The 27,431-nt window shown below is 54.4% G+C and overlaps 1 protein-coding gene across 1 annotated transcript in view; it reads left to right on the forward strand.

The window, feature by feature from the left end:
* The window catches only part of LOC143150707 (uncharacterized), a 56,954-nt gene that overhangs the window by 27,286 nt on the left and 2,237 nt on the right, over positions 1–27,431 (forward strand). The window contains 6 exon segments of the mRNA XM_076319152.1: positions 2,525–2,971; positions 8,777–8,929; positions 9,096–9,206; positions 25,077–25,779; positions 25,821–26,223; positions 26,225–27,332. Of these exon segments, the coding sequence (XP_076175267.1) occupies positions 2,627–2,971; positions 8,777–8,929; positions 9,096–9,206; positions 25,077–25,779; positions 25,821–26,223; positions 26,225–27,332 (2,823 nt within the window). The 5' untranslated portion in view covers positions 2,525–2,626.

The raw sequence follows: 27,431 nt of genomic DNA on the forward strand, positions 1-27,431 counted from the left end.
GTTGATGCGAATATCCGAACGCTTGAACAACAAATTGGACGGATTCATCCGCTTCGCGACGCAGAGTACCGTTCGCGTTTAGTCGGACTACTTTGCGCGTGGTGAAAGCAAGGAAGGATCGTATTTTTCGCGCTAAACGCGTGGATTAATTTTTACCGGTTGACGCGGCGCGAAGCTCCGATCTACGAACCGGTAGGGTCTACCGTCGACCGAATAGTTCCTCGCACCGATAACGTGCAAAAGGCGCCTCTCAAAATCCGTGCCGATCGCCTAGAGAATCAACCGTTCGTATTTCTCCGGGAAATTACAGCCGTTTCAGCGGCGATCGAACCAACTCGGAAGAATTTTCCGAGCCGGTGTCCTTTCTCGAAAATTGTAGATTCATTTTGTTCGCGCCCACCGAGCCGTATGTTCGTTTCGTAAAGAGCTCGGTGTTTCTCGTCTTCCCTATGTATCGTTAGAATCGCATAAACGTCGGCAACATTTTCTCGTTAACATCGTTCCGGGCGTATCGTTGGAATTTAGTTCCCATACGTCGCGTCGTGTCGAGCGATCTTGGCGCGACATCGTCGTTAAGGCCATAATGCTCCTCGACGCCAGTGACCTCTGAATGCGCTTATTAATCTATTGAGCGGATCTGCAGGAAGAAATCTTGGAGCCACGGTTCATTCGTATGCTCGTTCGCTCGCAGCGAAGAAAGAATCGGGCCGAGCGTACTCGCGAGCCTCGAAACTGGAATCTTGGCGGGCTGCGTTTTTCGGGACTTTGTTCTTTCTTTTCTCCACTAAAAGGATAACGTTCGCGCGGTATTCGATTCGTATTCGATTCGTATTCGATTCGTATTCGATTCGTATTCGATTCGTAATGCACGTAGCGAGCAAGTCGTTCGGAAGTAGGTAATAACCGAAGCCGATCGAACCGCCGTAAGCGATACGCAACAGCGGTCCAGATGTATCGAGTTATCGGCTGCCGGATCGTTCCGTGACTCGGAGGAGCGACACGATTCCGTTCGCCGTTTGCCTTGTTTTTAGAAAATTGTTACGCACCGAGTCGTTGAACCGGTGTCCGGGAGCGTGAATCGTAGGAGCAAGTGGTCCGAACGGCGACCGACTTCCTCTCGTGCTCTTTTGTACTTTCGGTTGTACCGTATTTCGCACGAACGACCGTGGCGCGAGCCACCGAAAAGATACAACGTTTCTTCCAAGAAACTCGCTTGCATTCGAAGCACGTAATTTTTGTTCAACGACACTTGTTCGTTCGGTGTTTTACCTCGCGACACGGTTCGCGGCCGGCGGTACACCTACTAAATATAGCAACTATATTTCTCCGCGAGAAATAAATCGTAACTACGAGTGAATTACGAGAGGACGATTTCACGTTCTTTTCGCGAGCCCGCGATAGTTCGACGCGTGTTTCGGTCTCGCCGTTTGGCGCAGCTTCGACGCGTCTCGGCCGCGCTAAATCTATTTTTTACCCTCGTATCTCCGAAAGTATACTTTCTCTTAGTTGCACGTGTTTCGTTACACCCGAAAGAAGGGCGAAAGAACATAAATATCCGGCAAGATCTTTCCCGCTGTTTCGCGTACGATCGGGATTGATCGGACTATGCCCGGTTCTGCGTAGGGCTTCCTTGCCGAGGACGATCGCGTTGTAGAAATTCCTGGAACTTGTTCGACCAAACGGTGTTAAAAGAGTTTTCTTGGTAACGTTGTCCGGATGATCGTTTCCAGGATGTCGAAACGTTTCCGTAATTTTATTCGAACTCGATTTCCTCGATAAGAAAGGGGGGGACGTCCAACGACGTTCGAAATACGTGCTAAAACTTTGACGAAAAAAATGTTGACGCTCGCCTGTAGCCGAGAGTCGGATAACGCGTCGCGTCGCAGTACCACGTGGTATATAGTACGGGTATTTTAAACGCGCGGATTAGACACGAGCGCGTATCGTTCGTTCCCTCTCTGGTCCGGTCTCGTCTCCTGTTCGATCGGACGATCAAAGTTCGAGCTTATCTTTCGCGTTTTTGTTCCCTCTTGTCTTTCGAAACTCGGTTTCTCTTCGAGCAACGCGAGTCTGAAGTGTTTACGATTTCCGTTCGTAACGACGAGAACTGTGCACGAAACGAATACGAGTCTACCGACGTCTCGGCGGTACTTGTTTTTCGCGGACATCGATAAACAAAGATCGCGTGCAACAAATTCTCTTTGGATAAAAAGTAAAATAGATTTTTGACCAACCGATTCCGGTATCGGGGAGTTGCCTTGCCCCTCGCAGTGCCTACTCCGCGTTCAAGTCCATGGCAAACTTTTTTTCAAGATTTACACGGCACGACGCAAGGTGACTCGCTCGTCTACGTTGCGCGCAACAAGTGGCACCTTTCTCAAAAAGAATGGAATCGTCGAATCGAATTTGAATTTTTCAATACCGTATACCGCGTATACTTTTTACCGCGCAGGTACCACGCGTACGCGTAACATTTGCCTCGCGTCGCAGCCCTCGTTTGCTCATTTTCTTTTGTCGATTGCAGGTCAGTTTTGTCGGACGCGCGACATCCGATTACAGCATCCGGAAAGCGCGAGAACGAGAAGCAGCTGAGACAGAGGAAGGATAGAGAGGTAAACGGAGCAAGATGGGTGCGAAACAAAGTAGAAGGTCCGTGGATATAACGACGACGCCTAAGAAGGAGGGGATACCAGCCGACGGAGGTGTCGTTCTCGGTGATGCGGCTGCACCTGGCGATGGCAAGCTGGAGAGGATCGAGGAGACCGATACGAAGCCCACCACCAACGGCATAGCGCCCCACACGGACGTGATCGAGGATAAAGACAAAGATAAGGACGACGCTACGGAAAAGGATAAGGATAAGGAAAAGGAGAAGGAGAAGGAGAAGGAGAAGGAGAAGGAGAAGGAGAAGGAGAAGGAGAAGGAGAAGGAAAAAGAGAAAGAGAAGGAGAAGGAGAAGGAGAAAGAGAAGGTGAGGCCCTCGATCGAGGGAACCTTGATATTCGACTTTTTCCTATTGCTAGCTGACCGCGAAGACCTCTTCTTGAACGAAATCTTTTCTTTCGAAGAGCGATTATATCGTTTGCACGGTTCCGACGCGAACGTTCGAAGAGTCGCGAGGATCGTTACGAGGTTTTAGCGCGAAAGCTCGCGTTGACGCGATCGCGAGGTCGCAATTGCCGCGGTTCGAATCGAAAGTCGCGCGGTACGAGTCCGGGTCGATGGGATCGTTCAACAATTTCCTCGCATTTTACAAGAAAAACGGTGGTTCGCGAACGCACAAACGTCGAACAATTTTCGTTCGCGAAACGCGAAACGCGAAACGCTTCAACGAATCGACTTTCGATCGTGGCGAACGCGATCACCGAGCTCGGTATTCGGTCCAGTTTTTTCCCGTGGAACTCGATTCGCGACTCGGTTATTAAATTCGATCGATTCATCGAGGACGAGGCGCGATTTCGTACCGGAGAGCGAACGCTAGGCTACGAGTCGTCGACGCTGAAAACTCGTATCGTATCGTATCGTATCGTATCGTATCGTATCGTATCGTATCGTATCGTGTTCGTCTAGCTGCTCGTCTCCGGACGAACGAACGCGCGAGCGTGCGTGCGTACGTATGTTTCAGTCCGTACTATTCTGAGATTGACCTAGGAGATATGCTACGTGTTCGATTCGCTCGAGACGCTTCCGCCGGTAGAAAATTGAAATCGTTTTCTGAGAACGGAAGGAACTCCGAAGGAACGAAAACGAGTTCGAAAACGATTGAAAATGACTTTCGAGTTGGATAGCGCGAATCTCTTTCGATGTCGATAAAATTCGAAAACGAGCAAACCGAAGGCTGTCAACGGCCGAGGCGCGTCGACCGTCATCGATAGTTCGAATCGTCGCGTTTCGTCGCGTTTCGTCGCGTAAACGTGTCGGTGTATTATCGCGAAACGCTCGTCGGCTAGACGAAACTCGATATTTCCTCGATCGAGCAATCCCGGCAGCTGTCGCGCGCTAGATACCCTTTAACGCGCGAGAAAGAGATCACTCTTCCGCCTCTTCCTTCAATTTTCGTTCGATGGTTGGTAGCTCCTTTCTTATTTCCTTCGTTCCGCGATCGTCGAGTTCTCTCGCGAGGCTGCGGAGCGTACGCGGTGTCCCAATCGTTTTCAACGTCCTCGGTTTATCGTCGCTCCTCGCCAGAGGCCGAGAGGTATTCCGCGTTCGTCTTAGCTCCGGAAACCGTAAATTTTTCTACGCAGAGAAGGAAGATCCATCCGGACGAAAGAAACTCGAGGATCGTAAATTTGATTCGAGGCGAGAACGAAAGCGTTGCTCGGCAAGGATACGAGGTGGCTCGAAATCTTCGGTATCGCGCGTACCTAACGCGTAGGTATCGATTTCTCGATCTCTCTTTCACGCACGAGCCGCGCAAACCGCGTTACGTATCGGTAATTATCCGTAAACGTGTTATCGGTCTTGTAGCGATTGGCGGTCGAACGGAATCGAGGCTCGCCCGTTGACTATTCGGTAACGAAACGGGCGTCCTCTGGTCGGTATTAGTTTTCGGTCGCGAATAACTCGAACGCCCGTAGAACGGTCAGTACGGACGAGCTGGCTGCTCGTATTTTGTCCGTAATATCGCAATTTGTAGGGTTCGGTGTAATCGTTTGGGCGATTAGCGGTGAAATTGCGGAGACAATTTCGCAGAGGTACGCGCGCTTTCGCGGGGCTAACTGTAATCGCGTTTTTCGCCGCGTAAGCGTTCTTACGACGATTCGTACCACTTAACCGTCCTGGACGAATAAATCTTTCGTTCCGTGATTCGCTACCGTGGCACGGGAGTCGCGGTTTTCTTTCGCGGTAGCCGCGAGCGATATTAAGAGGAGACGGTCGCTGCCCGCTAGCATCACCGCGATCTTGCAAAATCTCGAGGCAGGTGCGCGCGACCACTTTGAAATCCCTCCCGCTCGTTCTTAGCATCGAACACCTGCCCTTGATACTTTGCCGCGGCGAAGGCTGGCCAACTTTTATTTTTCGCCAACGAGGATCTACGACGCGGCGGCTGCGTCAGCCAGCGTTTCACGAATAATTTAAGATATATCTGCTGGTTAGTTGGCTGGTTGGCTGGCTGGCTGGTTGGCTGGTTGGCTGGTTGGCTGGTTGGCTGGTTGGCTGGTTGGCTGGTTGGTTGGCTGGCTGGTTGGCTGGCTGGCTGGCTGACTGGCTGGCTGGCTGGCTGGCTGGCTGGCTGGCTGGCTGGCTGGCTGGCTGGCTGGCTGGCTGGCTGGCTGGCTGGCTGCGTGAGCAAACGAGTCGGGCTAATGGAAAGACCGGACCTTACTTTCGTAACCTTGACCATGTAATTTAACGACATCGATGCACGATGCACGATGCACGATGTACGATGCACGGTACACATCGGTCCGCGTTCACGATGCGCGCGCCTTCTTGGATCGAAATGCAATTTTGAAATGGTAAACGCACCGCGTCACCGAGATTGTTTCGTTGTTCGAGTTTCTTCGCATTCGTGCGTTCTTTACGAAGGAAAAAAGTTCTCGCGCATAAACCGAAGTGATGTCACCGAAGATTCTCGGTTACGGAAAAAGCGTACGGTACCGAGTGACCCGAATCCCGCGCCGATCACGGTTTTGCACGTTTCGTAGGATGAATCGAGGCAAGACCCCGAGCACACGATGTTTCGGTAAACCGTCTCGAGAGGAGCGCTTTCTGCGCGAATCGTGTCGTTACCCGCCACGTACACCGCGATCGACTCGGTTTATTAATTAATACGAGAGGCGACTCGTCCGTTTGCCCAGTGCTAATTAAAACCGCGTGCCGTTTGGATTCCGTTGGAATGTTTTCTGGACGAACGCACGGCGATGGAGTTCGTTGGTAGGTTTTACGATCGATTCGTCGGTAGGAATGCCGAACGCGTTTCTCCGCGTTCCTTTTGCAAACCACGGTACCGAACGATTGTTCCGTAATTCTCGCGAACCTCGTTTCGAAACGAAAGCAAAACGAATTCGCTTAATGGCGCGTTCGCGAATGGCTCGTCTGGTCTCGTCTGGTCTCGTCTGGTCTCGTCTGGTCTCGTCTCGTCTCGTCTCGTCTCGGTTGCGAAGGAAAGAGAATCGATCGCGCTAGAATCGCGATTGTCCGCAGAAAGACGCCACGTCCGCGTTGCCGGCCGTTCCCGTCGTCGTCGCGTTCAGATTTTCGATTTCTCGCGGCAGAAATTTCATCGCCAGAAATTGCTCGATATCGTAACGTCGTTGTTTCGCAAGGTTCCCTCCCGATCGTTCGTTCGACCGAAATCGACCTTTTTAATATCCACGGCGATGATTCAGCCGTCTGGAATTCGTCGTCGCGGAAAGTGCACCTGCGCCGGCCGGCGGGCTCTCGTCCTTCGACGATGCGTCCTCGAACCGTGGATTTCTTCGTATTCCGATATTGTTCGATCGACAAACGCAGATTTTTTATCGGTCGCGCAAGGTTCGTGCACCCGTCCGCATATAAAGCTCGAGATAAATCATTGGCAATCCGACCATTGATCGGCCTTTGTCGAATTCTTTTATTTATAACCCGACACGTACCGAGCGTGTCTTTCCATGAATATTTACATCGCGAATGTGCTAGAAAAAGCTAAGAAAGCCAAGTCGCGATCGTATGTACGTGCATCTAATTCGTTCCATTGGAGATGAATAGAAACCAGCGACCAGCAACGGTTCGAGTTCGCGCAAACAACTGGCTCGACCGATCGCAGTCGCCGTCGCCGTCGCCGTCGCCGTCGCCGTCGCCGTCGCGTTTGTCCGCGGTGACCCCTCTATTACGGGTTAATCGAGAGCCCCGGATAAGCGGAATCAAAATCGACGGAGAAAGAGAGAGAAGAGCGCGACCACGATCCTTGAAATCTTGCGCAATTGATCTCGGTGGCGCGTTGTTGGAGGAAACGCCTTGTTCAGGATCGGCGAACGCGCGAAACTCCTCGATACGATCGTACGATGCCCGGCATCGTGTTCCGATGCCGTTTCGATCTTCGACTCGGTCGGAATCTTCCGAATCGAGTACGCGCGATACCGTTATCGGCGTCCACGTACGTACAGGTGTGCAATCGTATCGACGTAAGCCGCGATACCTCGACGTCCGAGGTGGACAGATGTTTCGCTCGTCTTCGTACAAAACGAAAATAACCGGATATTTATATAACGGAATCCGGGAGAAATAAAGGCGCGTCGCACTTGTGCAACGCACTTTCGTTACCGAACCAACGACTCGTCGTTGGTAGCGCAGGGAGGATCCAGAAATTCGAGCTCGCCTCGTAGCCACGCTTTCCGCTTACATCGGTCTTGGATAATAGCCCGATTGTTGGCCAATCGGTGTCGGAATATACGTAGTTGCGAGCACTTGGCTCGTGTGTTGCGCGGAACGTGTAAACAACGATGAAATGGAATTGTTCCGTAGGATTTGCATCGACGATAAAGCCGTTCGATGTTTACACGATCCGAGGCGTTAAAGAGCCGTCTCGAGCTCGTCGCGCGAGCCAAACAATACACGCCGTCCCGTCGGTTCGTTGTATTTCGTTAAACCCGGATAATGCGCGTCCAACGCAACGATGTCGGACACAACGATTCCTAAGGTGGTATAATTCGGTGTCGCCGCGTCTAGCTGCGCGCTTCGATTGTTCGCTCGCTAGGGGACACCGACGACGGTGTAGATCGCCTCCAAGAATCCGCTATCCGATCGAACAAACGATCGAGCTACGCCCCACCACCGAGCGAACGCGCTCATTAGTTTTTTCAACGAATTAGCGAGCCGACGATAAAATCGATCGCGGAACCCTCCGAAATACTAGTACGCTGCCCTTTCTGGACGTTTCGGCTCGCGATTCGTCACATTTGCCAATTGGACGGAGCGAAATTTCCAGACGAACGAACTCGACCCGCTCCTCCGAGAACCACCGATCGTTCTCCGTAATCGGAGATTTTTGCGGTTCCATCCCGCGTGTTGTTTCGAGCGGAGCCGAACCGAGTTGCAGCTGTCCCGTTCCGATAGGTCCAGACTTGTCGCAACGAGACGGTTATCGCGAGAGCGAGACCCTCCGGCGCTTTTCCCTTGGCTCGTTCCCTTCGATGGATCGTCGTACGTTTTTTCCATTTTACTTCCACAAATTTCTTTCCACCGTCGAAAGATTTCATCGATAAGAACGCGCTCCCAAGAAAATTGATCGCAATTGATCGCAAAGCGGTTCGCGCGGACAACGAAATCGCGACTCGAAAACAGCACCGATTTATGTTACCTGGATTTCCAGACTCGTCTACGCGCATTCTTTGTACGCGAGCGTTATACTATATATTTTCACCGGTGATACAGCGACGAAGCAACTCGGTTCGATCGCGCGTAATAAAAGCAGGAAGCAGTCGGGACGAAATAAAAGGAAACGGGTCGCGATATTGCGCGATTCGGTAAAAGGAAAGCGCGTAGCGCACGATTATTTACGAAGCGATCGAAAGTCGAGGATACCGGGTCGAACGAGCGAATCTTTTCAAAGATTTCGTAACACCGACGCACCTTTTTCAGACCACCGTCGTTGAACCGCCATCGTGCGCGCACCTGCTCGCATCGCGTATTCGCAGGGTTTGCGTCCACTCGACCTCGAGACGATTTTCCGAGGAATTCGGATCGGCGACAGGTTTCCCTTTGGTTTCGATCGTTTCGAATTCGTTGAATCGAGGCGTTGCGTCGCCCGTTACCGTACGACAACGATCGAACACGATGCATTCTTTTTCAGCAAGAGGAGCTAAAATCCGAAGAGACGAAGCAAGAATCGAGCGGAGAATCTGCCGCGGAAACGGCGGAGGTGACCACACCTACGGAACCTACTCCCGCTAGTCCCAACGCCGCCACTTCTCCGGAAACCAAGGAAACCAAAAAGAAGGACAAGGTGAGAGCATTGTTTTCGATCGCGCGAGTACGGTACTCCGAGTTTCCGCCGAAACCGTTCGAATCGAACGGTCGACGAGACCTAGCCCTTTAGAAAACCGAGACGGGCGCTCGGTTCGCCGTAACGAGACCTTCGATCGTTGTTAATGCCGTTTCCTCGTTCGCAGATGAAGAAAAAGTGGTCCTTGAGGTCGATCAGCTTCAGCAAGAAGGACAAGAGCAAGCCTCCCCGCGAAGACCCCCCCAAGAACGGAGACGTCAAGGAACCACTCGCGGAGGTGAGTAAAGAATAATCTTAGCTCGTCTAGTCCGCGTACGCACCTGTTGCGTTACCGTTACCGTTACCGTAGCCGCTCGATCGACGACGCGGGAAACTCGATTCACGGAATTCGTTGACAAATTTTTCCGACCATCTTCGCGATCGACGCCGTACGCGTCGTCCATCCGTTTGGTCGTTCGATTCGCTTACCGATCGATCGACCGAGGGATACCATTATTGGCTCGGGCGTCGAGACATAATGGAAGCGAGGAACGCGCGCTCCGTTCGCTCCGTTCGCTCCGTTCGCTCCGTTCGCTCCGTTCGCTCCGTTCGCTCGAGCGTGATTCGTGCTCTCTTCGATTTCGTGCAATCGGCGTAGCGGTATAATCGAGAACGACCACGCGATAACCGTCACGGATCGAAAGCTCCGTCGGTGTTTAATTGGCCTCGAGACGTCTAATAAATCCTCCGGGCGTTTCGCGGTTATCGGAGATTTATTTTACAAAAATGATACGCGGCCCGAACAAAGTCAATTATAATATCCAGTCGCGTTTCGATCTTTTCGCTCGTGGATATTTATAGCTCCGTAGCCTTGATCGCCCGGTCCACGGATGGTTATCGAAAAAAGGAGACCGGTTGAACGTTGCATGCGCCTAAACGCAGCATCTCCGGGGTTATCGTCGGAGAGTGCGCAGGGATTCGATTTCTATTCCAACGAGACGCGGTACGCTGGATCCGGTTCGAAGGTTGAACAATTTTCGATCTTTCGGGCGAAACGACCGGTTGTTTCGAATTCTCGCATCTCGTAACGATATCGACCGAATCGTTCGCCAGTGGACGTTCAAGATTCGGTCCCCGAATCGCTCGATTGGACGAAATTTCTCCATTTCGCGGTCAACGATGAGAAAGATTGCACGCGGTTTCCGAGCGATCGCTCCCTGTGAATCGAATCGCGAACGGATCTATCTATACGTAACGAGTAGCGAGGTTGGCCCGTCTTCTTTTTCTCGTTCTCTCGTTCTCTCGTTCTCTCGTTCTCTCGTTCTCTCGTTCTCTCGGTCTCGTCGTCGAGCTAGCCGCGCGTAGGCGAACCGTAGCCTCGAGATCGTCGGGGCTAATCCTCCACGTTTCTTTACCACCTTCTTCGTCTTCTTGCTTGTCTCCGTCTCGCGTTCGGAGCACTCGCATACTCGTTCCTTTTACTGTTGCGCCTCTCGCCGCGGCAGAAAGAAGAGGAGCGGGACAGGCGAACAGGCCGTGACTCATCATCCTTCTGGTTCGTCGTACCTCGCGAGTTTCGCGATAGGCCGCCATGGAAAACCGGCTTCGAGTCACTGAATTATCCCCCTCGATTCTCCGTTGCCACTCGAGGGTTATTCCGTCCGTTCTCGGTGTCTCCTTTCGTTGCGTCTTCCTTCGTCCTTCCAGAACGCTTCGTCGTTTGCTCGCGTTCGCGTCTTCGTCTCCGTCTCCGTCTCCGTCTCCGTCTCCGTCTCCGTCTCCGTCTCCGTCTCCGTCTCCGTCTCCGTCTCCGTCTCCGTCTCCGTCTCCGTCTCCGTCTCCGTCTCCGTCTCCGTCTCCGTCTCCGTCTCCGTCTTCGTCTCCTCTGGTTTCGCAGCTCCGCGATCGAGAATCGAACGAGTCGTTCGTGGCTGTTGACCGGTCGCTCCTCCGCGCGATGGCACCTCGAGGCAACGTTAGCGATCCCGCGAACTTGGACCGCCGCGACTTTCACTCTCCCGAACGAACGGCCGGCATTCCGAGTCGTTAAGGAATCGTCGCGACGAGGAGTGGTGCGTGTGGCGCGCGACGCGCGACGCGCGTCGTAACGGCAAGATGTCATTGCGAAGCGACTAATACGACACCGACGTAAAGCCGATTCGAGAAGTTAATCTCGGCTTGCTCGGTTCGGTGTTCCCTGCTCCGGCATCGTCCCCGCTTGGATTTGCGTGTGCGGAGCTTTTTTACAGACGCGGACGACTACGCGCGGTGTGGTCTGCCTGCCTGCCTTCGCTTACACTTCCAGGCTACGGAACGGCAACGAGAATGGGATTGGCGAGCTTCTATCGATTCAAGGATCTTTCCACGGAACGCGAATTACGATTACGTTCAATTTGGTCGTCGAGGACTCTTCGATTCGAAATCGACGCGGTGTATATTGGAAAACATCGGTATCGTTTTCGAAACAAAGGAAGGGAGCAATTATAACGCGTACTCGCGGTCGAGCCGAGCCGAGCCGAGCCGAGCCGAGCCGAGCCGAGCCGAGCCGTGCCGAGTCACTTCCCCTCCTCGTTCCCATTCTACTGCCCTTCCCTTCGAAGCGGCAGGATTGGAGCGCGAGTATCGATTTCCTACGGGAAATGAGGCATATCTGTCAGAGAAATCGGTAACGGGTCTGACCAGGGACCGGTCGACGATCGACTACGACGCTTCTGTCGCTCATTGTGCTGGCTGGTAACGCGGTTCAATGGCCCAAACTTCCCGGATACGCTTACCTACGCGGCGCGTTATTTTGTCGCGAAACAGGCTTCGGTTCGGCGCACGGTGTTCGTTCGCATTGCGCGCATCGTGGACTCGGCGAACGCGAACGTCATCGACGACCGTCGACCGTCGTCCGTCGACCGTCGATCGTCGACCCTCGACGCACACCCGTTCGACGAACGCCCGTCTGTCGCATCGACGATCAGATTTGCATCTTCTCGTCTTTCCATACGAGGTTCGTTCACCGATCGAGCGTCCGGAGCGCTCGACGCGCGGTACCACGCGTCTGCTTTCTATTTTCGAGCAAAATCGAATAAAACTCGCTTTTCGAAGCGACTTTGAAATCGAGCCAAAGACCGTACTTACGTCCGCGTACACGAGCGCGAGGATATCGCGAGAAATTTGTTTCGAGGTAGCGCGTTGCTTCGCGGCTCGAGCGTGTCGCTATCTCCGACCGTTCGCTGCAATGTCATCGCGATAAGGGCACGTGGTCGTGCGTTAAAAATAACGGATCTTCTTATTTATTATTCGTCCGGAGACGTAATTTCCACAACGACATAAATTCGCGTAATCGATTCTCGCATCGCGTCTATTTGGGTTTACGCGGTTTCCACTAACGTTTTATGCGATCGTAAACAAGTAGGTAACGGCGGAACGAACCGCGGGTGCGGGCGCGGGCGCGGGCGCGGGCGCGGGCGCGGGCGCGGGCACGGGCACGAGCCCGCGCGTGCACGCGTAGGAAGGAACAGGTAGATCGCAAAGGGTAGCGTTTCTTCCGTTGCTTCGAAGCGATTTGCAAAACCCGCGTTGGCTGCCTCTCGAATTTTCCGCTTCGAAGGTAATCGAATACGCGGTCTTGGCTCGAGCAATTCCGGTAACCGATTCGCGAGATCTTGCGCGTAAAGGCGAGCCGATGGAAGACGCACGATCGAAAGAAAATCCAGCCGACGAAGCGGCTCGGGCGAAGCAGTTTTCATCGTGCGAGAAAAGATCGCGACGAGAGGGACGAGACTCTTTCCGTCTCCCACTCGTATTCTCGGTTTCGCACCTACGCGAACGTCGCATTGTTTCCCAATCACCCACCGTCCCTCGAAACAGCTCCGAAGGAGAGAGAGAGAAAGAGAGAGAGATACCGACCGCAGAAGGGAAGGGGTGTGGCCGCGGTCTTTGTCCCCTTTTACCGAACTCGCTCGTCCACCAACGCACCGAGCGAGCGTACATCGTATTTACTGGCTCGGGGCGACTCTTCGCGTCGCAAACAGTCGGAAAGAAGAGGCCGCGACGGCCGGGTAAGAATTCGCGTTCGATCGGGCTCGCTTACCGCCGGCCCGTGCAACGATCGCGCGGTGAGCCGTCTAACGGAAGATCGAAGGCAAAAGGTTGTCGGGTCTCGGTCTCGACGAGGTTAACCTCGCCTCGCGTGACTCAACCCTCTGGAAAAAAGAAAACACCTGCGCGAGAGGGTTAAGGGTAGCGTACGAGAGGTTCGGCGAGCCACGCGTACCGAGCTATGGCCCGCCGGAGAGAGAAAGAGAGAGAACCTTTCGCTGGTTCCTTTGTTCCAACTATTTCATGGTCGCGAACCGTGTCGCGCGTACGTACGCGTCTTTTCTCTTTATCGGACGCGTCGGGTTTGCGCCGCGCGACGCGGCATTCCCTCAACGAGATTGAAAATAGACCGTGCGCGTTAATTAACGGTGATCGTCGATAGGTCGCCACTACTTTTCGCGAATTTAAAATTACGCACGAATCCGTTTGCGGTATAAAATTCGACGGACGAGAAATTGTTCCCTCGTTTACTTTGGAAAGTGTTGAACGCGTTTAAAAACGTAAAACACCAGCGTGGAAAAAGAAAGAAACGTAGCCGTCGTAATGGGTCGTCGATTCGAAACGAAGAATCTTCTTCTTTGACGTTTCGTCGCGTCGCCGAAAAAAATACGGAGATACTCCACCTACTCGAAATAGGGAGGGTAAACTCTCGCCGTACGGTAGGTACACGGTTCGTTCTCCGAACACGCGATTCTCGAATTATTTGGAGCAACGTATCCGCGCAGCCAGTCTTCGATACCGTGTACGCGATATTCGTGCAATATCTTTTTACACGATCTTACGCAACGATCCGATACACGTATATCGTAAATTAAACGAAGCGTACCGTTACCGATACGGTGGCAACACGAAAGAAGTAAATCTCGACCGAATCGGACGATTGAGAACGATTCGAAAAAGAAAACGAATCGAATTCTTGGAGATTTCCAAGATACCGTATATAAACGGTATATAATAGATTATTCGGACAGGCTCGCCGGAGATTCGACGAGTAAGGAAACGATTTGTTCCAAGTTGAGAGCTCGCTCGTAGCGCGTCAGGACGGTGGAAATTTATGCGACAAGTGACGAGATACGGACAACGGGCTCCGCGCTCTTAAAATATGTCACACTTGCAGTCGGTAGTCGCAGTCGCAGTCGCAGTCGCAGTCGCAGTCGCAGTCGCAGTTGCAGTTGCAGTTGCTGTTGCTGTTGCTGTTGCTGTTGCTGTTGCTGTTGCTGTTGCTGTTGCTGTTGCTGTTGCTGTTGCTGTTGCTGTTGCTGTTGCTGTTGCTGTTGCTGTTGCTGTTGCTGTTGCTGTTGGAGTCGCGCGTGCAACGGTACATGCATACACCGTGAAGAATACGTCGCCGCAACAGTGGCAAAAGATCGGGCGGATGGTTAAAAACCGGTTTGATTCGCCACGGAAGGCGTCTCGGTAGTCTCCACTGGCTTCGATTTCGTCCCTAATGGCCCCGATGAAATTCATCCGACGACCGTTCGGTTCGTTCGTTCCGTTCGTTGCGAATTTTCGTAACCGCTCGACGCGATCGTTCGAAAACGATTTTCGAGTCAAAACGCGACGAAACGACCTCGAACTCGATCGAGACGATACGGGAGCAACGGGAGTTTTATCGATCGAGAGTTGGCCGGAAAAATCCGAGTCGGTCGATCGAGCGGTTTCGCGCGAATCGGACGAGCGAGAAGTCACGCGAACGCTTTATAATACCTCGCCGAGGTTAATTGCGCGTATAAAAGCGTGCAAAAAGATTCGCAAGAAACTCCACTCCGACCGGTGTTCCGCTCGATTCCTCCGAGTGGTGAATGCAACTCTGTAGGGGGAAGAGGGAAAAACAAATCCTCCCGACGTCGAGCGTTTCGTAAGTCCTCGAATCCCGACAGGCGGTCCTAATCGCACGCTGTGCGCAAGCAAATCGCCAATTAAGTCGGCGGCTCGTTAATGAGACCGCAATGAATTTACCGAACGAACGAGAACATGGAAGAAGGAGGAGGAGGAGGAGGAGGAGGAGGAGGAGGAGGAGGAGGAGGAGGAGGAGGAGGAGGAGAAGGTGGTGGTGGTGGAACGCGTCGCGAGAAAGGGCAGAATTGCGCCGCGCAGTCGGCCTCGCAACGCAAACGAGAAGGATATCTTTCGTTGCACCGTGCATTCGGAGTGACGTGGGAATTCGGCGAGTCTCTTTCTCTCTCCGTTTCCATTCCCCCAGCCCCGAGAACGTCGATCGAATACGGGTCTTTTAGGCTTCGAGCTACGCGTCCCTAGAAAAGCCATTTTCGTTCGCGACGACGAAAGCTCTTTCGTCTCGCTTTCTCCGTCCTGTCCGATCTTGCGGGCTTCTTTCGGTCGCTCGGTCCTTATTCTGTTTTCTTCTCCGTCGCGTCAAGGAGCGAAAGAACGCTCGCGATCTTAGCGTCGATCGCATTTTGTCCCGTGCCACAACGCGCGAGAACGCGGGACAACGCGACACAACGCGGGACAACGCGGTACAACGCGGTACAACGCGGTACAACGCGGTACAACGCGGTACAACGCGGTACAACGCGGTACAACGCGGTACAACGCGGCACAACGCGGGACAACGCGCACGTCGCGCGTCCGTTCACGGCACCTCGAGAGCACAATGCGACAGGTGGAACGCGAATAAAAAGCCCGAAACTCGCGACAACTCGGGCGGAAGAGGTGGTGCGCGCGCGGTGTGCGTCGCGAGGTCTTCTCTGGAAGTTCGATGACCGTCGTATAAATACTCGACGTCGTTGAAATCGATACGGCACGGCGTCGGGGTCTTTTCCACTACCCGTTTCTCGAAACGACCGAAAATTCAGAACGGAAACGAACGTTTCGTTTAAACAGGGATCCTCTTGGGGGTTCTCGAACGGAAAAGTAAAAAATCATCGCGTTCCTCTTTGGGGAGTACGGAACGTCTCTTCTTTTTTACCGTTTGACGAATTTCAAAAATTTTTTAACGAGGCGCCAAAAATGGAAAGTCAACGAGTCTTTTCGCGATCGCTTTTCGACCTCGACGGACTCGTTCGTCGACTCCGATTTAAATATCGTTTAAAAGCGACGGAGAACGAGAGGAAGATAGAAACGAATAAAAGAGGATCGAGTCCGACGTTTCGATCTTTTGTTTCTCGAAATTTTTCATAGGAACGAATCGATGAATATTTGTAAGATTCGTAAGGTAAACGTACACGTTTCTGGCGGTGTCGTTGCGTCGAACCGGACCGTCCCGGACTACTTTGTTCGATCGAACGATCTACTCGACTCGCGAGTTGCGTTTCGGAGGAAACTGCGGGGGCGCGCGCGCGTACCTGGAAGACTCGTTCGTGGTCGTCTCCTCTCGACGTCTTATTTCGCTGCCAGAGAAAACAATACGCAATTACGAACTAATCAACCGCAGCCCGATCCGTTGGCCAGCGGCCAGAACCGTTGAACGTTTACCTCCCCGGGTGTGTCTAGAAGCCATCGGGAGGCTGCTCGGATTAAACGGATTACCCAAAGAGGCTGCTGCTGTCCGAACGATAACGCTTCGACGCGTACTCGGTCGCTCGGTAAAAAGAAACGAGCACGCGGCTGCGAATCGAGAATTTTCATCGAAACTTCATTTCTGCAATTGTAGACGCTACGGTCGGAGTAGAGGGAAACGGTCCGGCCGGTACTCTCGAGCCGTCGAGTCCGCGCAGTTTTTCGGTCCGAGCGCGATCCACGGACGATCAATTCTTCCGAAATTCTATCGACGCGCGTATATAGTACGTACCGATCGCGATCGATCGACGCGTTACGCGACTCGAAGGAGAACCGAATTTCGGCCAGTTTCTCCGCAACTTCCGCCTCTTCTCGGGATTCGTTTGTTCGATCGCGTTCACCGCGAAACGAGGTTCTCTTCTTTTCCGAGAAGCCGTAACGCAAAGGAAACGATCGAAGGTGCAGGTGGCGCGAAGCAACCGGGCTCGCGCTTCTCAACAAATTGAACGTATTTTTCGGTATACTAGTACGCGCGGCAGCCTCTCCGTACGCTGCCGCCGGTTGGTAGCTGGAAAAATGTAGGACTAGCGGCGCGCGCGTTACCTCCCACAGTCCGGAGAACTCATTTTTGACGAAAGATTCGGCCACCGTAGCTTTCCCTCTCGTCCGTTTCAATTTACTCCGTAACGCGTCGCGCGGGAGGCAAGGAACCCTACGAGGGGATAAATGAACGCGCCACAGCCGCGCGCGTCCTCGTAAAATTAATTTCGCAAACGTGCCAGGGTTCTTTCGCGAGTCGAGTTCGATGCACCGAATTACACCTTCGATCTCTTCGGACCCTTCGACCCGTTCGTCCCTCCGGACGAAGAGAATTTCGAGAGTCCCGGCAGTGCGCGCCTCGCTCGAAAGACCTCGCTTCGGATCTCCAATTTTTTTATCGCTCGACGTCATCGAGATGCCATTGTATTAAAAATACGAGCGACGAACGTGTACGTACGTAGGTTCGTACGTCGGCCCGGCTTCCTTCTTCTTTATTTATAAACGTTTGCATCGAATACATTTCGAGTGCGTTGAAACGACTAATCGAAATTACATCGTACGGCGTATCGGTTGCGAGCACGAACGTCGCGGGATAATTCGTCGCCGGCTCTCTCTTGGGTACCGCGTAACGGAACAAGTATTTCTTCCGCGATCGAAACTCGTCGATCGATTTTAAGAAAATCGCGATTCGATGCTTCCGTCGATTTTCCACGCTCCGTGGTCGCGGTCGTCGTCGTCGTCGTCGTCGTCGTCGTCGTCGTCGTCGTCGTCGTCTAGTATCGAGCGCCCCGACGCCGGGACGCGCGGAGCTGTTGCCATGCCGACCGACAGGGCTACCAGGGCTTTTCGCATTTACCAGGCGGTCTGCCACCGGGCGAAAGATTGGTGCTGCTCGCGCGCACGAGCAAAAACGTTCCACCGAGTTCGGGATACGGGCTGCCGATTCGAACGTAATTCGAACGTAATTCGAACGCAAAGACGCCGTTTTTCGAAATTTCACGTCGTTCGATGCACTCGACGGTCTTTTCGTCCCGTGTACTCGCGAAGATTATCGGTTGGCCTCGCGGCTCGTTTCCGCGGTGTCTCGAAACAACGAAAACGGAACGCGGAAGGTGTCGAAACGATCAAGGTAAAAAAGTACCCGACCGGTGCACCCGTTTCTCGTCGATGCGAAAGTTACGGCGGTCTCGAAAGGTAGCCGTAAAAGTCGAGCAAGCGCGACCGATAAACGAGAAAAGGATCGCTCCGCGATATGAAAAGGAACGGCTGTAAATACCGGGCGCGCAGGAGCCTTTAAAGGATGGCTTTTAAATTAATCGGTGAGCAAAGGTCAGCCGTCCGAGGATTTCGAACGTCGCGTAAATAATCGAACGTTACTCCTCGGACTCGTGCATCCTCGCTCGTCGCGGCAGAGAACCAAACCGGGAACCCTCGCGTTCCATTTCCTCGTAAGAGTTTGCTTCTCGATCGAGATCGGACGCGGGAAACGGCATCGCGCGATTTCCCATCTGGAATTTTACGTACGCGGTCCTCCGTTGCCGAACCTCGAAACCGTAGGACGCGCGCAAACGGCACACGTACCGACGAGAAAACCCTCGATAACGAGTTTTTCCGTCCATTGTCTTCTCCCCCTTTTTATTTCCCTTTTTCCTCGACGGTACGCCCTTTTTTCGTTTCGGGGCTGTGAATGGACACAGCCTCCGCCAGCTCGCGCGAAGAATACTCCCGGGGCTGAAAAAGCGGCGCCTAGTGTTGCTCGAATAGAAATTACGCGATTTACGCGAAGCTCGGGCTGCGCGATTTTAATTAGTATTGTTCCCTTTTACCGGCCGATGTTTCCCAAAGTATTCCGTCCGTCCGTCCGTCCGTCCGTCCGTCCGCGTTTTCTAGCGTTTTCTAGCGTTTTCTAGCGTTTTCTAGCATTTTCTAGCCGGTAGAAGGGACGGTGGAAACGTTTCGGCGGCGAAAGGAGCAGTCCCTCGGTCCGCGGCGCCTCCTTTTCGCAGATTCCCCGCTCACGGAATCATTTCCGAACGGTTGGTGAGATTTCTTTGTTAACGCTCGCGCGAATCGCACGCGACAGGATACGATGTTCGCGGAGGTTCTCGGGCGGCAATCGGGTTCAGAGAGGCGTATCCTGCCGCGTATCCTGTCGCGTATCCTGTCGCGTATCCCTCTTTCGAACGACGAACAGGGCCAGACGGCGGGGCAACGCCCTCGGCCGAGTTTCCGTCACGACGGTGAACGTTTCGACGTTTATCGAAACCCCGTCGTAGCGGTTTACCGTGGTTACGGTCTATCGTCGAGAGGATTTCTCAGCCACGCGGCAACGGTTCTCGTTCGGAGGAGAATCCGCGACGTTTCCGAAAATCGACACCGGTGGCCGAGATTCGATCGATCGTGCACAATTCTCGCTCGAACGAAAGAATCGCGCCCGCCGACGAATATATCGTTGACCACTCCCCCGACCGTTTGCTCTCTTTGGTTTCTTCGTGCGGTCGAAACCGCGACTACGAGCGATAAAATCGATACCCGCCTCTCTCTAGCCACGCACACACCCGGCTCGTGTTGCGTTTCGCGACCCTCTTCAAAGGGTGAAGAGACCCGACCAGAGGGTGAATATGCGTGCCTGCGTGCCTGCGTGCGTGTTTCTCGAAGCGTATCGTTGACGCCGCCGACGCCGCCGACGCCGCCGACGCCGCCGACGCCGCCGACGTCGCGGCGGTGGCGTTTCGTTCCTGTTGCGCGAAACAACGGGTCGTCCCTTCGGGGACTGGAAGAACGCTTCGAAAATAATCGATTTTACGATCCGGTGTACCGTTGCTTTCGCGATCCATCTCTGGGATTCGCGCAGTCTTTACGACTCTTAGAGGCGGGCCGGCTTCGTCGAGCGATCGGAGGGACGCGTCGTTGAGCAAAGTACGTTCGATTTTGTAAATCGCGAAACGTTCGTACGGGCTTGTCTCCGATTGTATCGAAAACGCGGGAAAACGAAATTCAGCGTGTTTCGTTCGGCAATTCCTCGTTATCGTCGAACGGGAAGGCCCGTTCGTCTCGAAACGTGTTTCACCGCGTAGAAAGGTCCGGTTCGTTAGCGCGCGGTATCTTCCACCGTTAACGTCGATTGATACGTCGGTTGTAACGAGAGCTCTCTTTCCATCGTGCGATGCCTAGCCCGGATCTCTCGGTTGGTAACCGAACCCGGCTTCTGCCTTGCCCGGCCCGAGAATAATTTCGAGTCGACTACCACCGACGATCGGTCACGAAACTCGGACCGCCAGCACCGCACCGTCCAATTCTTTTCGTTACGCGCTTCGCTCCGCTCCGTCTTCGATCCCCGAAACGACCCACCCTACGAACCGCGTTCGCGATTCGACGATACGACCGATCGTTCCTCGCTAAAAATTAACGAGGTATCGACGCTCACCACCGTGGATCGATGTTGCAGGTTGCCGCGCCCCTGTACCGCGAAAGCTTTTCGACTCGGTTCCCGACGATCCTTGTCGCGACCGCGAGGCCGAGTTTTACATCCGATCGACGCGGATTTTCGGAAAGAACGCGAGCAATCGGACGCTGCCGCGACAGCTTGAATTTCCAATTGACTCACTCCGTGACTAACGCTGCCTAAAGGTCAAGCGTGTAGCATTTGAAGTTTGGAACGGATTCAAAAATGTTGTCCGTACCGTGGTCGTTGATGGCGAACGGGGCCCCTCTTTCGTCGTCACCGCCACCGCCACCGCCACCGTCGCCGTCACCGTCGCCGTCGCCGTCGCCGTCGCCGTCGCGGTCCCTTCCGTTTTGTTAATACGCGTGTCTCTATCTTTCCTCTTTCCCTTCTCTCGTTTTCGCACCTCCCGGCTCCTTTCTCTTTCGATCGTCGTCTAAGAATAGAAACGCGCGGTGGTTTTGCGGCGCGAATTTTTTTGTTTCCATTCGCAGACGCGCGCCGATTTCTCGCTCGACGCGTTCCCAACGCGAACGCGACTTTGATTCTCTCGGTGCTGGGTATTATCTTTGCGGAATACGGTATCGATCGGCGCGTAAGGGAAATCGGAAATTCGTTTCTTGTCGCGCGTTTCTCTCGTTGGTCGTATCGTCGCGGCGCGTAGGTGGTCGAGCGGTCCACGACTTGGCGGCGTCCGCTTCGTCGCGAGTCTTTCTTCGAGTTTCCTTCCGTTTCGTTGGAAGAAATTTTCAGAGTCTCGGAACGGATCGATTCGAAGGAAAGTATTCTCTCGGCCGTGTTCGAAACGAGACTTTCTCGCTGCAGGCGAAAGAAGCGCGCCCGTTGCTCCTGTTTTTCCGTAGCTTTCCTCGACCCGGCTAGACGTTTCCCTCTTCTCTCCGCCGCGTGGCCACGCGTGTATCGCGGCAACGCTCCTCTCTTCTCTCGCCGAGACGTGGGACGATCCTCTCCTGGGTTCTATATAAACCACCGTGAACTCGCGGTCTGGCCCAAGTAGTTCGCCAACGGCGAACAGAGTTCGCGCGAATCGTTCTCCTCTCTGTCGTTCTCCGGTTCGTTCCCGCGATATCGTGTTTGCGAGTACGTGCGTACGTGCGTACGTGCGTGACTGCGTGACTGCGTGACTGCGTGACTGCGTGACTTGCGTGACTGCGTGACTGCGTGACTGCGTGACTGCGTGCGCGAGCGAGTGCGTGAGCGCGTGAGCGCGTGTGCGCGTGTGCGCGTGCTTGGCGAAGGTAGATCGAAAGTCGATTACGGGAGATTCGACGCGGGACGACCAAGATCGCGTTCGAAGAGTACACGTTCCGCGCGGAAAATTCCAACGAAACGAATTTCTGAATCTCGGTCGACGAAACTGCCAACGAAGACGTCGCGGTTTCGAGTAGCGTTAAACCGGGAAGAAGAGTCGGGAATTTCGTAAATCGATCGCTCGTCCGACGAGTTGTCCGAAATTGTTCCGCGTCGTTGATATCGGATACGCGGAGATCTTTTCGTCTCGTCTCCCATAGCGCGGCCGTTCGTGTTTTTCGCGCAGTATCGAATCGCACGGACGGAGAGTCGTCCACTATTAATAGACAATGGCGAAGTAGCCCGGCCGCGAAGGGGCGCTTTCCAGAGCTCCGCGAGTACAAGCTGTCCCAAAATAAGCGGTGCACCCCGAACGAGGGCGATACCTTCTCGCGAACCGCGTCGAAGAGGAAAAATCGGTGGCCCGTTTTCGTAACGGTTAACGGGACGGTGGCGCGCGCGCGCGTTCTCCCCGAACCGCTCAAACGGGCCGAACTAGGCGGAATCGGTACGCGATCTCCGCGGGGTTCGATTCGTTTTTCGATTCGGTCGTTGCATCGCGTACTTTGGGACGTCCCGTAGACCAGCGAACGCGAACGCGAACGCGAACGCGAACGCGGAGGATCTTTGCCGGCGCGTCTAAAATAAGATCCTTCGAAATTCGTAGGAGAAAGCTGCTCTTCCGTACGTTTCGTCGCGATCTTTGGTCGTTCGGATCGAAATTCCGATTCGCCGAACAATCCGCGGTACGTCTGGACGGTATTTCTCTTCAAGGGCGTTTTACGCACCGTGATCGAGCAATCCGTACTGAGATGGAGTCCGTGGTGAGAGCTGGCCGAAACGTGAGCAACGGTGTATACCGAGTGGTGGGCGTGTTCGCTCGAGGAGCCAGAAGAGTTTTGTCTTACGTGCTGCTTTTGGGCGTTGCTGCGACGCCATCGGAACCCGAGGACGCAAAGTCCCTCTCGGTACGACGCGAAACGAGAAATCTCGAATCGAGCACCTTCCTCGGGAACGACTCGCGAGCGTTCCCTTTCGTTTCGTCGTTTCGTCGTTTCGTCGTTTCGTCGTTTCGTTTCCGGTCGCACGATGCCGAAACCGAGCGAATGGATCAACGACGCGGGCCGACGACGCGCCGACCCGATCGAGACTTCGCGTTTCGTCGCGCTCCCAGGAATCAACGATTGTCGCCTATCCGTTCGAGGTCGCGCGGTTCATTTTATCGTCGTCCGTCGGGTTATCGCTTTCGAAAGAAACGGCCGGAGCCGATCAACGAGCTCCGGAACGATTAATATCGTATTTACGTCTCCCGGCGTTATTTGTCGTTTTTCTGCGATCGCTCCGCGTAGAAACGCGTGCGCATGTGCGCGGTAAAAAGAAAGGTAAAACGACACTCGTGCGCGACGCGCAAAAATAGTTGCGCGATATGCTTTCTCGAGCCGCGATCTCGACGAGGAACGATCGAAAATAGTAATCGGCCCCGTCGAAAGACCGTACTTTCGGAGACACCTTCGTTCGAGAAGGTATTTCGAGCTTTGGTCGTTCCAATTCGTTTCTCGCGAGCGCTTCGAACGCGAAACGCGCTCCGCGAACTTCTCCGGATGGAAAATTTACGGAGAGGCAGGCGATCGACGCGGATGCTAAACGCCTCGCGACCACCGATATTCCCGTCGGTCGCGCTCCGCTGGACCGAATAAACCCCGTTGTCGTAATTCGATTCTATCGAAGGTCGGCGAATAAACCGAAGAATAAGAAAATCGAGAAACAAGTTTTCGTTCTCCGTTCGCCGAGACGACGACATCGACGAGAAAGCGCCGCGTCGTTCCGCGGACCGGACCGTATTGCCCTCGAACGCGTAACGGACCAGTTTCCGGAACGCGTCTCGCTTCGTTAGCTTGCCGCTCGCCGACAATTTCACCACCGGAAACCAACGGGGACTCGACGCGAAAATGTTCACTTTACCGTCCGATCGGATCACTTCTTCTCCCGAGAGGGGAAATTGATTCCAGGGTCGGTTTCGACTCGAGAACGCTCGGGGTTCCGGTAGAAACCGCGGTCCCGTCCTCCGAGAAAGATTCTCCGGATCTCCGGTGCGTACGAGAGGAAACCGTTTTTCTGGTCGATCGATCTCGATTCTTGGCACCGAGCGCGGAACGAGCAACGACCGAACGCGCCGGACTCGTCGATATCCGTGATCTCCGTTTAAACGCATTCGCGATCGAGTTGGTCGACGGCCAACGATACGCGTTCACGGGCAGGGAGCGCTCGCCGTCTTCACCCGATCGATCTCGATCGTAAGAAACCACCGAGGGTAATCGGAAGTTTATCACCGCGACGCTTGTTTCGTCGGCTTCCTCGTTCGGAACGATTCTAGCTCCGGCTAGCGGCCACATTACTACCCTCGCCGCTCTCCTTGCTACGAACTTTGGCCGAATTTCAAACGCGGATTCGCGGCCACGTGTTCCCGTCGCCTCGGAAACGACGGGTGTATACGCGGTGCCGACGAAACACCGGGAACGAACGCTCCCTCGCGACGCGTCCCTTCGGGGACCGTGATTCTTCGAACGAGAGGCTCACCCCTTGCGAAAACGCACGGGAGGTTTCACGAGAAGGGGTTTCGCTCGAGCCGATCGATACTCGAGCTCCGGGGACGATAAAGCGCGCGTCGCGTTTCGCGCGTACCATTTCCGTTACGCTCCTCTCCTTTCTCCTACCAGAACGAACGGAATTCTCGATACTTTTCGATCGCGAGGGCACCGAAACCATCGACCGTTTCGATTCGATCTCGAGGACCACTCCAGGCGACGCGCGTTTCCTCTTCGAGGTCGCGTTATCGATCCTAAAAGGAAAATCGGTTGCCTCTCTTCGGCGAAGTACTCGCTGACACAGTGACACGATTGGCCACCCCTGAAAGGGTGACGTCGGTAGCCCGGTACCCTACGGCGTTTTTTCTTTTCCCAACCCTTCGGGCGTACGCTCTCTCGCCAACACCTCTCTCTCTCTCTCTCTCTCTCTCTCTCTCTCTCTCTCTCTCTCTCTCTCTCTCTCTCTCTCTCTCTCTCTCTCTCTCTCTCTCTCTCTCTCTCTCTCACACACACACACACACACACACACACGCGCGCGCGCGCGCGCGCGCGCGCGCGCGCGCGCGCGCACGCACACATTCTCTTCTTTGTCTACGCGACGATAGGTTGCTCGAAAGGAACACGAATCGATCGCCCTTCGGTCTTCGTTCTTTGAAACAATGAAAGGGTTGTCCGAGAATACCGCAAGTTTGTCGAGGGTCGCTCGTCTAAAGCAGATTTTTCGTCCATGTTCCAGGGTGGAGAGGAAGCGGAGAACGGATCGGCAACGGCAGGCAGTCCGGTCGAGGAAAAATCGGTAGCGAGTAGTCCGTCCGCGGAGAACGAAGCCATCCCGGTGTCGGCGGCAACGGCAACGGGAACGGCAACGGCAGCGGCAGTAGCGGTAGCGGCAGCGACAGCGACAGCGACGGCGACCGCGACGGCGACAACGACAGCGACGACACCCTCCACCGAGACCAAGGAAGACGGCCCGGTATCGGACGCCGGTAGCCCCGCCGACGAAAAGCAAGAGGAACCCACTCCCTCTGCCCCTACTCCCGTCCCTCTCGAGGAAAAGAAAGAGGAGGAGGTCGAAAAACTCGAGGCCGAGAAAAAAGTAGTCGAGGTCAGTCCAGCCGGTGGTCAGTTTGTACCGGACCCGGTAGAAGGCTCCGTTTGCCGAGTCCAGACAGTCGCTACGCCGTCTATCATTGAGAGGAAAACCAGTGAGGATATTCCTTCCCTGCCTCCGTCCAGTCCACCGCCAACCCCCATTGATCCGTCGCCTTCGCAGCAGGCTCAGCAGGCTGCGGCGGCCGCGAACGCGATCGCGACGGCGACCGCGACCGCTCTCGCGGAGGCCCTTAAACTGCCTGCCGAGGCTGCTGCTGCCAACCACGACAACGATCGCGTTGCACCGCCGACAGCCGTCCGTCGTCTATCTTCCTCCTGCCCAGAGCGTAACGACACACCGACAACACCGCCCGCTGAACCTCTTGATGTGCTTTCCCCGAAACCACCCGGTTCTTCCACAGACAAACCCCCAACGGAGTCGACTGCTCCCATCGTTGCGAAATCGGAGGTTCTACCGGTGGTAGACGGAGACGCGAATTATCGAGACGTCGCGATCAAGCCCAACGACCAGGACACCGACCAACCCGAACTCGAGGATCGTTCGTCTTCGTTCGAGAGAAACGATCACGACCGCCAAAAAGACCAACAACGGGACCGAGATCTAGATCAAAATCGAGACCAAGACCAAGTCCAAGTCCAAGTCCAAGTCCAAGTCCAAGTTCAAGACCAAGTTCAAGACCAAGTTCGAGACCAAGTCCAAGACAAAGTTCAAGACCAAGTCCAAGACCAAGTCCAAGTCCAAGACCAAGACCAAGACCAAGACCAAGACCAAGACCAAGACCAAGACCAAGACCAAGACCAAGACCAAGATCACGACCGCGAAAAGAAACCTCCAACGGAGGCTGTTCCTTCGAGGGAGGAAGCCTTAACCTCCGAAATACTCGAACCAGTTTCCGCGGCAGCGGTAGTCTCGGAGAAAGTGGAAACGCTCGAACAAGCTCCGGAATCGGTCGCGGCGAAGATCCTCGAGCCGGAAATCCTAGAACGGAAAATGGTTTCCACCGAACTGCAGACCTCGAGCTCCCCGGAAAAGCCCGACCAAGCCCCGATTCGAATCTCCGACGAGGAGGAGGAAATTCTAGTGGAGGCCAAACCGGCCGTCGTTATTCCGGAGGACGAAGAGATCGTCGCGGAGGAGCCTGCGGTCCGAGTGGTTGCCAAGCTCGAGAACGCCGAACCGATAACCACCGAGGAGGAGTCGTCGATGGCTTCGCCGTCCGTAGCCGAATCGAGCGGAAACCTTCGAAACGAAACGATCGCGACGCCGTCGTCCCTCGAACCCGATCTCGCGGACGCGGTGCAAACTACGCGAGAAGATCTCTCTCCTTCGCCGCGGACGGAGCGCACCGAAGAACAACCGATTCCCTCCGAGCCGCGATCTTCTCCGTCCAGGCTCGATCGCGATCCCGTTTCCACCGACGATGCTTCCTCGACACCTCGACGCAACCTCCACGCCGTAGATTCGTTCGAATATCCGTTACCACCGGAAGAGCTTTCTCGCCCGTTGGTCGCGAGTACCGACCTACCCGATACGAACAACGACCTTCCAGTTCCCGCTTTCGGTCCGAGACAGTCGACCGAGGCGCTTCCGACACCGCCCAGAAGTCCCAGTCCCCGTTCCAATGACAGTATCGCGTCCGGCCTGACAACATCCGCAAAAGACTCGTCGCGAACACAGTTTTACGACGACCAGAGCAATCGAGAATTCAAGATGGAATCGGTGTCCATAAGCCTCGATTCGTACAATGAATCCGACATTGAATTAAAGGAGAGGTTAGCAGAGTCTCTGGCGGAGACTGTGCACCAGGAAGAGAGCTCGGTCTCGTGTCAGTTGTCGAACAACGCCACGTCGTCAACCACTGTCCAGGAGACCCATCAGGTGACTAACATGTAACACAACCTCCTGGCATGAATTCAGGCAGCCGATAAACCTTTGGTGTCGTACGGTCCGCACAAACCGTCTCTGTGATATAGTCCG

Source organism: Ptiloglossa arizonensis, chromosome 8 (genome assembly GCF_051014685.1).
Source record: "Ptiloglossa arizonensis isolate GNS036 chromosome 8, iyPtiAriz1_principal, whole genome shotgun sequence".
In the NCBI taxonomy this organism is placed as follows: domain Eukaryota; kingdom Metazoa; phylum Arthropoda; class Insecta; order Hymenoptera; family Colletidae; genus Ptiloglossa; species Ptiloglossa arizonensis.